This window comes from Thunnus maccoyii, chromosome 10 (assembly GCF_910596095.1).
Source record: "Thunnus maccoyii chromosome 10, fThuMac1.1, whole genome shotgun sequence".
In the NCBI taxonomy this organism is placed as follows: domain Eukaryota; kingdom Metazoa; phylum Chordata; class Actinopteri; order Scombriformes; family Scombridae; genus Thunnus; species Thunnus maccoyii.
The window spans coordinates 5788249-5804084 of record NC_056542.1 but is presented as its reverse complement, the minus strand read 5'-3'; the positions used below and the strand labels follow the sequence as shown (position 1 = coordinate 5804084).

General features: G+C 37.7%; 2 protein-coding genes across 2 annotated transcripts; both read right to left on the bottom strand.

The window, feature by feature from the left end:
• Positions 1-3223: 3223 nt before the first annotated feature.
• Positions 3224-7066, bottom strand: LOC121905162 (fucolectin-7-like). The gene is made up of 5 exons (XM_042423191.1): positions 7002-7066; positions 6051-6348; positions 5238-5392; positions 3569-3848; positions 3224-3392 (listed from the first exon to the last, which is right to left on the bottom strand). Exons 1-5 carry the CDS (start codon positions 7060-7062, stop codon positions 3242-3244), a joined length of 945 nt encoding a protein of 314 aa, XP_042279125.1. The 5' UTR covers positions 7063-7066; the 3' UTR covers positions 3224-3241.
• Positions 7067-11334: 4268 nt separating this feature from the next.
• On the bottom strand, positions 11335-14914 carry LOC121905166. The gene is made up of 5 exons (XM_042423194.1): positions 14851-14914; positions 13458-13752; positions 12721-12875; positions 11673-11955; positions 11335-11485 (listed from the first exon to the last, which is right to left on the bottom strand). Exons 1-5 carry the CDS (start codon positions 14912-14914, stop codon positions 11335-11337), a joined length of 948 nt encoding a protein of 315 aa, XP_042279128.1.
• Positions 14915-15836: the final 922 nt, after the last annotated feature.

Genomic DNA, 15836 nt, shown 5'->3' with positions numbered 1-15836 from the left:
TTTCCTGCAGCTTGTTGAACGAGCCACCAGACAAACATTGATCGCTAACGTCATTTAGCAGCTAGATGCTAATCAGCTGCAGCACATCAAACAGCGTGTAAACATACAGATGTCACTTCAGACCCGTTAGATGCTGGTTTGGTCGTTACCCTTCAAAATCCCTGTTAGCGACACGCTGTGTGCCCATGACTTGTGCTTACAGCAGTTTGTTGACTTTGTCTTGGATGAGACATTAAAGTTTGCAATTAATCCAAAGTCCATATACCAGCTGAACCGTGGGGGGCGATCCGTACGGATCACGAATCAACTACAATCATTTACACCACTAGTTAATTAACACTTGTCAGGGACAAAAATATTTTAGCCTTAAACTTATTGGCATAAACTGTCACTCAGTTTGGTGTTTAAGAATAAGTTCTGAAGTTCTTAGAGAAGCACAGCTTCTGTATTTAACATTAACTGATGTCAACTGCCGATGACTATATGAAAATTGCATTTGTCTTGTTATGTAATGTATATTTTCTTTAACAGCATTAAATAAAACCTAATGTGATGTAAGGTAAAGGTCTTTACTTGTATGTTAACAAAAAAACTTAACTCTGGAATTCTTTCACATAAACCGCTTGTTCTTCTAATAGTGTTTAATGCTACAGTAAATCAGAGGCATGCATACTGGAGTTAATAATCATATATCATTCTCAAATTAAAAATTACATTATGCTGAAATCACAATAGGCAGGATCTGATTTCCAGATATTTCCATGATATTTAAACTCACTCTTGGCCTCTGTGGAGGATGTCAAGCCAGTCAATGATGGCATATTTCTTAAAACGAGGATAACAAAAATAAAACAAGGACTAACTATCCATTCAAATATATTAACTCTGTATGAGAAAAGCAGAGGTGTGTTGCATTGCTAACTACTAGCTGCTAACATATTGAATGTGCATGTGCTAACCAAACTAAAGCATAGACTGTATGAGCTAAAGATAACTTAGATGATTTGGCCGTGATAGTTATGTATAATTTCAATAATAATGAAAATTATGTTACTTGTATTTTTAGATATTTTATATTTTATATTTTTTTTCTGTAAAGCACTTTGAGTGGCATGTTATGTTATGAAAGGTGCTATATAAATAAAGTTAATTATTATCATTATTATTATTATTATTAGTAGTAGTAGTAGTAGTATTAAAACAACAGTCAGGTGCCCATATGAACACTGACTGCTTGTTGCAGTCATTCCTCCTGTTCATGCTGGCTATTAGAAGATTCTCCCAAATCTGGACAACATCCAGTCCTCAATCTATGCAAAATCACATTTAAAAGTTTATCTGAAGATAACATGAGGCTTCAGCCATCTGAGATAGTCAAATAAAGTGGATATCTTCCACAGGTACAGTCTTTTAGAAAAAAGTTGTTACTTTATGTTGTTATTTTGTTACTCTTGGAACAGAAAGAGGAAATATAGAGTAATAAAGATATAGTAACTTTTATAGTAGTATAGTAATTTATTATTTTCACTAAGTAATCATCCATTTTAGGGCACCAGGATGCTGTTTTCTTTTTTTTGCATTTATACCTGTTAATGTTATAGCCACATCATACATACAATAGATGTAAGCCCAGCATGTCCCCAGAAATAACAGCAAAAGCAAAACTGAACCATGTTTCATTATTCTGGTTGAGACAGATTACAGAGTCAATAATAGAATTACACTGAAGAAATTTACATTGTCATTATTATGACTGTATGAAGTTTATTGCTGAAAAACAATCTAATTCTTTGTTCCTGAAGTTGGATATCCAAAGTGCAGAAAAATGAAATTACTTAAATGCAAAATTAATTATAAAAGTAATTATATGTAGTCGACAATACACAGAAAAATGAAATAACCCTCCAAACTGTGTATTTGAGAGCATGGCTATTCAGCTACAACCACATACCTTGACATGCAAAATAAACTTAGAGAAAGATTAGCAGCCACTATCTGTGCTGTGCTGATGAATATAATTTGATGTGGACCACACAGGAATATTTATGTTCAGTAAAAGGTCCAGGTGGCTAAACGAAAAGGCTCGAAACAATGTTGATGATCTGGCCAAAGACAAAGGTAAGTGGGTAGGTATATATATGAACAACTGACTGACCATGGGAATGAGGGGCAGGTGTACTGGCAGATGACAATCAGGTGTGAAACTACAGTGCTGTATCCAGAACAAAGTTGCCCACGGGGACAAAAAAATGCATCTTATCTTATCAAAATAGTCCACACCTCACCTTCTGCCTACAACTCTACAGCCGGTGCAGCCAGCTCCAATGTTGATATTTACAGTACACTGAATGACATTATTATGCTTGATGTGAAAAGTGTTACTCGTAGTGACGGACACATAATTATCACCAACAGAGCCTTTTAGCCTGTTTTGCTTCTTGTTTTGGTTTTACACATTTGTATGGTTTAGTCTCACTACTCAAAAGGCTCTGATAAACCCACAGCACACTTCAGAGAGAAAAGACAGGACCACACTGATTGATATGCAGCCTTTAATAATGCAAGCAGACTAATGTTTCAACACTACTGGGTCTACATCAGAATCAAAGAGGACAAAGGCATAAAGCAAACACATGTATGTAGTCAACTTAGGATAGATGTACATTTGTTGCTGGGTAGAAGGTTGAACAGGAATTCAAACACATTGGATAATAGATTAAAAGGTGGGAATTGCCAGAACCAATGTCCAGGTGCCAAACCCATACATTAAAAACAGAAAAACAAGAATTATGTGAAATCAAGTACAAAAGGTTCATGTTTTGCAGCAGACATAATATCATGAACTGGAGGAAGTATGACAAATTCAGCTCTTCATCTAGTATCTAGTAGCTATAGAACATATATTTTTCTCAGGAGTCATGGACACCAAACTAGAGCTAAAAGGAGACTGAATATTGGATTCACATTCATCCTGCGGGCAACTGTTTGCTAACATGTTAGCCATAACAATTTTATTCAGCTAAATGATGTTGTCAGGGCTGTTTGTCAGGTTATTTTGGAATTATTCTGCCCCCTAGTGGTCAAACTTTATTAATGCAGCTTTAATATGATCTAACCATATGTTGTCTCTAATGATGTCAATGTCATAAGTGAAGCTTAAGCTATGATTGCAACCAGAATCTATAAAAGACCATCAGCTAAATAACAGCTATGTAAATTGTCATTTTGAACCTCATGAGATCTAATCCAGTCTAGAGCCATACACCTCCACCTCACACAGGGTCAGGTACTCGGCTCTTCCAGGAATGACTATGTTAACATAGCGGCCGTCCATCCCATTACACTGGAACGTTTGGGTAGAACCTTCAGGGATGTGTGTGATCACAGCACACCTAGGAGAAAAAGAAATTATTTTCTTAACTTATTGAGTGATCAATACATGGAAACTCATATTTGCTTTTAAAGGTTAATATAAATATAAGTTACTGCTAACAAACCTAATGACAAATATCCATTAATGACAAAATGTTAGTCATAGTAGTATTTTATTTAATGGACTGTAAACTACCTGGGATTGTTGTTGCCATTGTTTGCAGTAGAATCTCCAATGCGGATCTCAGCTCCATTGAGTCGTTGTGCTTGTGTATCTCTGTTGGTTATCTTAACAGAAAACACTTTATGGGTTTTCTGTAGGTCCAGACGCCACCAGGGACCGAAGTTGTAGTTTGTGTGAGAGCAAGAAGCCTCTTCCCAATTGTTGGCACGATTCCCATCTATAGCATTATATGCTATGCCAGATGGATACAGTGATGACTGTGTGGCTTTTCCTTGGAGTGCCAGGTTCTCTCCTGTACAAAAGGACACAGTTGCAAACATCACCACTGATACCTAGTTTTCCTTGCTATCTGCAGAATAAGGTGTTTGTCAATTTGTGGATGTTTGAACTTAAAAGTCACAATTATTTGCACATTGTTGTCCTTTCCAGTAGTGAGAAGTAACTGCAGTGAAAGATGGAGAGTTTATGTATAGTTGTGCGGATGCTTGTTGTAAATCTTGAAGGATGCACCAGCGGTTGGCAGTACAAAATGTGCCAGATTTCATGTTGTGTATTTAGGGGTGGCTGTGTCTCAGAGGTAGAGCGGGTCGTCCACTAATCAGAAGATCAGCGGTTCGATCCCCAGCTCTTCCAGTCCACATGTCAACATGTCCTTGGGCAAGATACTGAACCCCAAATTGCTCCCGAAAGCCATGCCATTGATGTGAGAGTGTGTGTGAATGCATTAGATACTCCTCCTGATGAGCACATTGGCACCTTGCATGGTAAACCTGCCATCAGTGTATGACTATGTCTGTGAATGGGTGAATGTTGGCATGCAGTGTAAAGCGCTTTGAGTGGTCGGAGGACTAGAAAGGCGCTATATATCTGCAGTCCATGTATCAGAATCCAAAGTGTTAATTTTTCTTATTATCATTCAAAACATTTTCAAATTATTTTTGTGGCAACTATCCAGAATCCCAGTAACTCTTGTGAAATTGTTTTTTTTCATACAATTAATCAATTCTTATCTCCTATGAATAATTTAAAAGATGTTCATTGTTTTTCTAAATAAACCAGCTGACCAGATACTTCTGAGTATCACTATGGTCCCATTTACACCTGGTATTAACATGTGTTCTGAATCTGGATCCATTATCTGAATAATGACATTCAATTCATGAGTCTTTGCATTTACACCTGGTATTAAAATGTGTTTTCTCAGTTGTGCCCACATTATGATCACATTTCAATATGCAAATTAGCTAGGCGCATCTGGCAGACTTGTCAACAATCATCTGCATCCCAGGTAAAGCAAACTGTGACCATGAACAGATGCCGTTCTTTTCTAAATCACTGTTCATAATGTACAGATTGCATTTACACCTGGCTGAGATCTGATCACAATGCGAGCCTAACAACCTCCAAATGTTATCTTGCTGATCCGATCACATTCCAATCACAATGCGTTGAGAGAACACAATGAGAACACATTTTAAAACCAGGTGTAAATGCAAAGACTGATTGATTGGATTTCAGTATCCAGATAATGTATCCAGATAGGGAACACATGTTAATACCAGGTGTAAATGGGGCCTCAAACGGAGAGTTGTGCTGTGACCACAGCTGTAAAGAAAATGAGGTGCCAGCATCACCTAGCAAATTAAATTTGTGTGGCTTCAGTCACATATTCAATTCTCACCAGTTGGGGCACGGTACCCGTAGACTTCCACTTCACAGAGTGTGAGGATCCTTCCTTGACCAGGTAAAACCACAGTCACATAACGTCCCTCCACGTGTTTTGTAACAGTTACTGTATAAGACCTGCCTGCTGGGATACTAGGAATTACACCAACCCTAAAAGAGAGAGAGAGGAAACCATTTTATAACTAAAGTACTTTAAAGGTTATTTTATGTATTTAAAAAAAAACTTCTATTACTTTTATTAGATTATTAATATTTTTTTATTACATATTAAATATAGTTCATGTGTCTTAGAATTTCTGCTGCCTGCATTACTAAGCAACATGTTGTCCAGCTAAACAACAAACACCTGATGGCAGAAAAGGGTTTCACAGGTACGGTGGGAGATTACATGACCTGAAATAAGGACTACTAAAAAGGTGTGATGTCATTTGAAATGAAAATAGAGAACACTCTTAAGGTTTAAGTTAATATTATTTTTTTAATTTATTTTTGCCTTACAATTAAAGTAAGATGTTACCTCTATACTGTGTTAAAGGGCTAGTACACTCAATTATTTGCTATATTGTGGTCTCACAATATTTAGTTATATCTGGGAGGTATACATTTGCTAGAGTGAACCAATATAAATAACATTAAGTTAATCAGAGTTACCATATCAAAGTTAATTGGGATGAAGAACTCAGGGCCCCATCTACATATATAGAGGGTAGATGGGCTACATCAGGATCTGTGTGGTTTACAACATCTGCTCAACACTTTCCAGGGAGAAGTCCTGAATCTAATGAGTAATTACTGGATATTCACTTACACTGGGTTTGCAGCACCATTGTCTTGTAAAGAGTTGCCGATGTGAATCACTGCCCCATTGATCCTGTCTGCACAGCAGTCTCCTCTGTTGGTTATGATGACAGAGGTGACCACGTAGGACTCCATCAGGTCCACCCTCCACCAGGGGTTGGTCTGTGGTATAGTGTGGCTGCATGAACCGGCCATGTAATCAGATTCACGGTTTCCATCAATGGCATTGGAAGCAGCTCCAAAAACATACCAAGGCGATCCCTGGTAGCGGTATGACTGAGTTGCTTTTCCACGCAAGGCCACATTTTCTGTGAAAGAAATACACACATTTTTTTCCAAAGTTTAATGTTGATTATCCCTGTGGAGGAATTTATATCACACCTGAGAGCCTCTGTATTCCCATCCTGTGATCTGCATTAGTGTGATTTGAATGCTTTGTTTTCAGCCATGTTAGCTGGACATCAGTCTGGACCACTTTGGTCCAGACTGATGCTGTAATTCTGCTGTTTACCTTGCAATCGTTGTGTGAAAAATAAAATTTTGCAGGCAGTGGTGACAAGTTGTGAACACAACAATGACTTATCATCACCTTTCAGTTGATATGGAGAACATTTAGCAAAAAGTTGCTTCTTGTTCAGTCTTGTTGCTGTTCACCTGGTGTAAGGCCAATATTTCCACCTTTACCTTTGTTATATCTGGCGCTTTAGCTGCTTAATGCTCCACTTTATTCACCAGCAAGTCACCAACTTTTTTTTTAGTTTGTAGTTGAGACTTTAGACCAGAGATCACAGTGATATTAAAAAAAAAATTGAATAAATCTACTTAACACATCCAATCTTTAATATCACTCCACCATCTTTTTATTATATATACAACTAATTATCCATTTTTATTTTTTTTTTATTATACTTGTTAATGTCTAACAACACAGATATCACAGACATGGCCAGATCATACTTACTATAGGTAGAAGCCGAGCACGTCCCCAGGAAGAGCAGCAACAGCAGAACTGAACGTCTCATTGTTCTGGAGACAGATTACAGAGTCAATAATAGAATTACACTGAAGAAATTTACATTATATCATTATGAAGTTTATCCCTGACCAACAATCTAATGCTTTGTTCCAGAACCTGGATATTCAAAGGGCATAAAAATGAAGTTACTTTTCTAAAATGAATGACTGATAGATATTAAGTAATTATATTAACCGACAATCCACACAAAAATGAAATAACCCTCCAAATTGCATATTTGAGAGCATGGCTATTCAGCTACAACCACATACCTTGACATGCAAAATAAACTCAGCGGAAGATGAGAAGCCGCTCTCTGCGCTGTGCCGATGAATATGATTTGATGTGGACTACACAGGGATATTTATGTGCACGTCTTATCATGGCATGTGCTGTTTATTGCTGATATACAACAGTCTTATGTTTAGATAAGACTAATTTCAACTGTCAAGTGGAGCGGGCATGGGCAACTGTAGATGGTGTTGTAAATTAAAAGATGACAACTGTAGTTCCATTGATTTTGTTTGAAGTTTTGTATGTCAATATTTAAACTGAATACTGCATTAAATTTTACAGTTACTAGGAAGATGTTATAGTGCGTTCATAAAGGCATGCAGCCATAAAAACAGGGCACTGGACAACATATGACACAATATAGCAGACCATGGAGAAAGTGTGAGGTGTGTTAAGTAAACTAAAGCTTGGCCAAAGCCCTTGACTCGTGTAAAGAAATATAATGCTGCTCAATGGTAACTTTGTCTTTGATAACTGGCTGCTGTGCTAGGAAACGTATTCACCACCTGCGTTCTATAAACACACCATCAGTGGCCTTGGACCGGCTACGTGCCATGTATCCTGGTTGTTGTAGGATTTCCCCCTTTAGAGCAATAAGGGAATCTACAGCCTTTTTCTCAGTTTTATCTAGTCATAGGACACCAATTTTGAAAATAATTGCACATTTCTATTACGTACTGTAGGTGACCTAGTTTTATAAATCATCATATTTACAGCAGTGAAATTCCTCTTTAAGTACTCCTCATCAACCATCTTGCTCTTCCATCTTTACATATCCTGTATTTATGCTGTTTTCCTTTTTTTAATATTTTATGCATTATGTAAAGCACCTTGAATTCCCCTTGTGTATAAAATGTGATATGCAAATAAACTTTTCTAGTCTATACAGGATCCAGGACCAGGTTTAGTGCCTGAGTGCAAAGGAACACAGCAACATTGGCAATCTGGCAGAGGACAATAATAAGTGGGCAGATATATTTACACAATGGAGTAATAATGAAGTGATCAGGAAAAAAAAGAGCATGTGTGCTGGCAGATAACAATCAGGTGATGACTGTTGCAGGTACAGGGTGATTGGAGAGGTGACTGGGAAAGAGGAGAAAGTACAGGGTCTTCTGGAGGTCAGGTAATTAATGGACAGGTGATGAATGGCAGGGAATGGTGAGTTCCATGGACATGCAGGGGACTGGGGAAGTGAGCGTGTAGCTGAAGGCAGGATGGGAAAAATAAATACCCCAGAGACAGCTGTTGTGATAACAGCAGTCTATAGAGAAAGTGTGTATTAGATCCATTGAAAGTTTATCTAAAGCCCTCGACTCACGCAGACTGCAAACAGCAGTAACATATGTGCTATTCTTAAAGGTTCAATCCAGCATTGTTTGCTGGTTTAAAAGAGTCCTTTAAAAGGAGAAGGCTGGTCAAATTCTGTACTTTTCATATGACACCAGTGTGTCAGAGAATAAAGTACTGCTTAAAGGCCTAGTAGCAGTTTCAGCCATAATTCAGCGTAATCTGAGAATAAAAATAAATTGCCTGAGGCTTGGAAACATGCAAAAATGCTGCCTGCAACTGCAGCAACATTTGAATAACATGAATTTGGTTTAGGCTACATAAAGATAATTATTAATCATTAAAATCAATAGAAATTAAAGCTGCAAGCAGCAACAAACGGGCCCTCGTGCCTCCACGCATGTTGAGCTGCGGTGCAATCGAAGGGCTTCTGTCACAGGCATGTAGATGTCGTCAGACCCGGGCTGTTTTCAGAGAGTGCAAGAAGGAGATAAACATCACGTCCTTTGTCCACTATTTTTCCTGCTGCTGGGGCTGCTTCGCTGAAATTTCGTAGGGAGCACTATTCAGCCAGTTTGCATCACTGATGGAATATTGGCATGTAGACGTGCTCAGGCCGGGAGTCTTATTAAACATGTAAAGTTTGGTGCAGACTAGAGCATTTACAATAAAGTTATAGCAACTTCCTCTGTCATAGCCAAATATCAAATCTCAACGGTGTAAGGATGAGAATTTTCTGCAGGGTGAGACATTTCTGTCTTGCTCACACCTGTGTCATCAAAATTATGTTTTGGGCCCATTCACTTGAATTTCAATTAATAAATTGAAAACTCTTGATGAGTTTGTGTGTAAGACAAATTAATTTCCTAATTTTCGTGAAGTCTATTTTTAGAAAAGTAAAGACTTTTAACCCACATGACCTGGTCAAAGTTTGATTGAAATATGCACTGTCAGGTGTGGAGAGACAATAAGTAACTGCACTGGACACAGAAAAACACTCATACATTTGAATGGAGAGTGTGAGCGAACTGCTAGGTTCTCAGGGCCTAATAAAGGAAAAACTGCAGTACAGAGCTACAAATTTTAGTTTTAATTGTATTTTTCTACTGCACTTTATCACTAAACTGACACCCTCACTCAATTTTTTCCCTTCCCCTCATAGGTCATCCCCACTACTGAATTATACATATAAGACCTATAATTATTGTAAAATAAATGATAATAACACTAAACTTCATACAAAGTTTGTATATAATCTACTGTATGTATACAGGCCTTTCTGCTGTATCCTACAAAAATGAGCTGCATTCAACCCCCACACCAGTGGCGGCTGGTGACTTAAAAAATTTGGGAGGACAGGAGGAAAACCAACATGGAATCTTACAACAAACCACATCAAACTATATCATTGTCCCCCACTTGATGAAATCGGAGGGGTGGGGGGCTATTTTATATGCCAATAAAACAATTTGCTTTTAAAAACAAAAACCCCTGAGTGGTGTAAAGGATGCTTCTTTAAAGACATTTAGCATATACATTTTGTTTCTAAAAGAAGAGCTCATTTTAGCCATGGAGTGGCTCAGATGTGTGATTTTACCAACAAAGTGAAATTCAAATTTATAGTATTGTTCTATTGTGACAACACATTTATGTTCTCATCAAAAACAGACAAGATATGACATGATTTACACATGTTTCCTATGTATTTTCTTAGTATACAGATGAATACGCTGAATGACATTATTATGCGTAATGTGAAAAGTGTCACTTGTAGTGACAAACATAATTATCACCAACAGAGCCCTTTAGCCTGTTTTGTTTATTGTTCTGGTTTTACACATTTGTATGGTTTAGTCTCACTACTCAAAAGGCTCTGATAAACCCACAGCACACTTCAGAGAGAAAAGACAGGACCACACTGATTGATATGCAGCCTTTAATAATTCAAGCAGACTAATGTTTCAACACTACTGGGTCTACATCAGAACCAAAGAGGACAAAGGCATAAGGCAAACACACATATGTAGTCTCCTTAGGATAGGTGTACAGTTGTTATTGGGTAGAAGGCTGTACAGAAATTCAAACATATTGGATAATAGATTAAAATGTGGGAATTGCCAGAACCAATGTCCAGGTGCCAAACCCATACATTAAAAACAGAAAAAAAGAATTATGTGAAATCAATAGCAAAAGGTTCATGTTTTGCAGCATACATAATATCATGAATTGGAGGAAGTATGACAAATTCAGCTCTTCATGTAGTATCTAGTAGCTATAGAACAAATGTGTTTTTTCAGGAGTCATGGACACCAAACTAGAGCTAAAAAGAGACTGAATATTGGATTCACATTCATCCTGCAGGCAGATACATGACTCCAAATGAATGCTTATGTTTTTTTGTTAACAGGATGTGTAAATGGGCAACTGTTCGCTAACATATTAGCCAAAACAATTTTATTCAGCTGGATGATGATGTCAGGTCTGTTTGTCAGGTTGTTTTGGAATTATTCTGCCCCCTAGTGGTCAAACATTTATTAATGCAGCTTTAATGTGATCTAACCATATGTTGTCTCTAATAATGTTAATGTCATAAGTGAAGCTTAAGCTATGATTGCAACCAGAATCTATAAAAGAGCATCAGGTAAATACCAGCTATGTAAATTGTCATTGTTGTACATTTTGAACCTCATCAGATCTAATCCAGTTCAGAGCCATACACCTCCACCTCACACACGTGCAGGTAATCGGCTCTTCCAGGAATGACTATGCTAACGTAGCGACCATCCATCCCCTTACAGTCGAATGTGTGGGTAAAACCTGCAGGGATGTGTGTGATCACAGCACACCTAGGAGAAAAAGAAATTACCTTGATAACTTATTGAATGATCAGTTTAATAAATGGATAGACCTATTCATTTTTGGTTTTAAATGTTAATATAAGTATAAGTTACTGTCAACAAACCTAATGACAAATATCCATTAATGACCAACTTTTATTCATAGTAGTATTTCAATTAATGGACTGTAAACTACCTGGGATTGCTGTTGCCGTTGTCCACAGCAGAATCTCCAATGCGGATCTCAGCTCCATCAAGTCGATGTTCGTATGCATTTCTGTTGGTTATCTTAACAGAAAATACTTTATGTGTTTTCCGCAGGTCCACTCGCCACCAGGGACTGGTCATGTATGTTGTGCAAGAGCAGCAGCCATAGTCATAGTTGCTGTCACGACTCCCATCTATAGCATGATATGCATCGCCAAGATATGAATACAATGATGACTGTGAGGCTTTTCCTTGGAGTGCCAGGTTCTCTCCTGTAGGAAAGGACACATTTGCAAACATCAGCACTGATACATAGTTTTCCTTGCTATCTGTAGAACAAAGTGGCCCCAATTTGTGGATATCTTGAACCTAAAAGTCACAACTATTTGCACATTGTTGTCCTTTCCAGTAATGGGAAACTGCAGGGAAAAATTGAGAGTTTATGTATAGTTGTGCAGATGCTTGTTGTAAAACTTGAAGGATGCACCAGCAGTTGGCAGTAGAAAATGTGCCAGATTTCATGTTGTGTAACAGAATCCAAAGTGTTTATGTTTCCTATTTGATATTCAACACATTTGGCAACTATCCAGAATCCCAGTAACATTTAAAAAACTAAAGACTAATTTAAAATATGTTCATTGTTTTTCTTAATAAACCAGCTGACCGCATTATGATCACATTTCAATATGCAAATTAGCTAAGTGTGTCTGGCAGACTTGTCAACAAACATCTGCATGTCAGGTAAGAGGAAACTGCTGCCAAGAACGGACACCATTTTTTTCTAAATAACTAAATATACAGATAATGTATCCAGACTCAGAACACACCAGGTGTAAATGGGGCCTCACTTCAAATGGATACCACTTTGCAAAGCAGAGATTTATTTGCAGCAGGAAGTAAATGCATTTTGCTCATTTTCTTCATTCAAATGAATGCTGTTCAACTTCTGCCGTGACTGCGGCTCTATGGGAAATGAGGCACCAGCATCACCCAGCAAATCAAATTTGTGTGGCTTCAGCCATATATTCAATTCTCACCAGTTGGGGCACGGTACCCGTAGATTTCGACTTCACAGAGTGTGAGGACCCTTCCTGAACCAGGTAAAAACACAGTCACATAACGTCCCTCCACGTGTTTTTCAAGAGCTATTATATGAGACCTGCCTGCTGCGATACTAGATATCACAGCGACCCTAAAAGAGAGAGAGGAAACAATGCATGAATGTATTTTATAACTAAAGTACTTCAAATGTTATTTTATGTATTTAATAAAACTTAATACAATTACTTTCATAAGATTATTAATGTTTTTTATTATAAATTAAATATAGTCTTAGAATTTGTACTGCCTGCATTACTAAGCAACATGTTGTCAAGCTAAACAATAAACAGCTGATGACAGAAAATGGTTTCACAGGTACGGTGGGAGATATTATATATATATATATATATATATATATATATATATATATATATATATATATATATATATATATATTTCTGACTGATTTTTACATTTGGTTTGACCACTCACATAGACAATCTGCATGGGGGTGAATCAGTGAGAATCGATTATTCTACACAGCCGTGGTATAAATTTAAAGTTAACAGGCTTGTGACTGGACTCAGGTTAAAGGATTGATTGCATTAATAGCAAACTTATGAATATTAAACAGATTTGAGCTGTAATTGGGGGGGTGGTTTAAAATGTCCGCTTATCACTTCCCAGGGAGAAGTCCTGTATCTAATGAGTAATTATCTGTAGGTTCACTTACACTGGGTCTCTGGCATCAGTGTGATGTAAAGTCTTTCCGACAAGAATCTCTGCCCCATTGATCATGTCTGCACAGCAGTCTCCTCTGTTGGTGATGACGATAGCGTTGACCACGTAGGACTCCAACAGGTCCACCCTCCACCAGGGGTTGGTCTGTTTTGTAGTGCTGCTGCATGAACCGGCTGGGAAATTAGAATCACGGTTTCCATCAATGGCGTTGTAAGCAGCCCCAAAAGCATCCCCCTTTCCGTCAGAGCGGTGTGACTGAGTTGCTTTGCCACGCAAGGCCACATTTTCTGTGAAAGAAATACACACATTATTTTCCAGAGCCTAATGTTGATTATCCCTGTGGAGGAATTTATATCACACCTGGAAACTTCTGTGCGCCCATCCTGTGGTCTGCGTTAGTATGATTTGAATCCTTTGTTCTCAGCCATGCTAGCGCTTTGGCCACAGGGACCAAATCATCCTCCTTTCCCTCAGAGTGGTGTGACTGAGTTGCTTTGCCATGCATGGCCACTTTTGCTGTGAAAGAAATACACACATTTTTTTCAAAAGCTTAATGTTGATTATCCCTGTGGAGGAATTTATATCACACGTGAAAACCTCTGTGTGTCCATCATGTGGTTTGCTTTAGTGTGATTTGAATGCTTTGTTTTTCAGCCACATTAGCAGCGTGGCCATAGAGACATTTGGTCCACCACTCTGGTCCAGACTGATGTTGTAATTTCATTAAGCTGAGGCGAGATACAGAGTTACATCAAGCAAGGTCATTCATATTGTCACGGGGGGGGGGGATTTGAATGTGAAAATAGAGAACACTCTCAAGGTTTAAGGTTCAATATTATTTTTTATTTATTTTTGCCTTACAAAGTACTTCTTTTAATTTTTTTAAAATGTTGATTATGTTGTAAGAATAATGATCATAGCAGCTTTAAGCTTAAATAAATGTATCAGCCAATAAGTTTTGTCATAATTAGCATATACATTAATTTAGAAAAAAGTCACTCAGTTTTTAAATAATGTTGCCAAAAATTTTGTAGATAACTCTGCAGATGTGCAAGGCCATATTTTCTGCAAATTAGACATTAAATGCATAAAAAAGTAGTAGAATCTACTGCATCAAATATATCAAGGGTCTTATGACCAACAACCTTTCACTGCACTACATAAATAACTAAATATAACATTTTTATTTGATTTGTATTCTACATAAAATTAACCATCTCTAAGTGACATAAACATGAACATGTGAATCTTTATTATCAGTCCACCATCTTTGTATTGTTTATATATAACTAATTAGCCATTTTAGGGCACCGGGATTTTTTGGCAATTATACTTGTTAATGTTTTATAACACAGATATCACAGACATAGCTAGATCATACTTACTAGTGGTGGAAGCTGAGCACGTCCCCACGAAGAGCAGCAACAGCAGAGCTAAACCGTGTTTCATTGTTCTGAGACAGATTACAGAGTCAATAATAGAATTACACTGAAGAAATTTATATTGTCTTCATTATTAATGTATGAAGTTTATCCCTGACCAACAATCTAATGCTTTGTTCCAGAACTTGGATATCCAAAGTGCATAAAAATGAAATTACTTCTCTAAAATGAAAGACTGATGGATATTAAGAAATTATATGTGACCAACAATACACACAAAAATGAAATAACCCTCCAAACTGTGTATTTGAGAGCATGGCTATTCAGCTACAACCACATACCTTGACATGCAAAATGAACTCTGAGGAAGATGAGAAGCCGCTCTCTGCGCTGTGCTGATGAATATGATTCAATGTGGACTACACAGGGATATTAATGTGCTCTTCTTATCATGGCATGTGGTGTTTATTGCTGATATACAACAGTCTTATATTTAGATAAGACTAATTCCAGCTATCAAGTGGAGCAGGGATGGGCAACTGTAGATGGTGTTGTAAAATAGAAGATGACAGCTGTAGTTCCATTGATCTTGTTTGAAGTTCTGTATGTCAATATTAAACATTGAATACTGCATCAAATTGTAGTGCGTTCATAAAAACATGCAGCCATAAAAACAGGGCACAGGACAACATATGACACAATATAGCAGACCATGGGGAAAGTGTGAGGTGTGTTCAGTAAATTAAAGCTTGGCCAAAGCCCTTGACTCGTGCAGGATAAGCAGGAGACACAGGTGGCAAGGTGGGTTTGGGAACCAGGTGACTGGGAAAGGTGTAAATGGAGAGTTGCATGGAAATGCAGAGGCCTGGAGAGTGTGTGAGAGTGTGGCTGAAGGCAGGGACAGAGGCATGATGGGAAAAATAAAAACCACTGAGGCAGATGTTGTGACAGTAGCAGCCCATGGAGAAGGTTCCTTCCCCTACTCTATT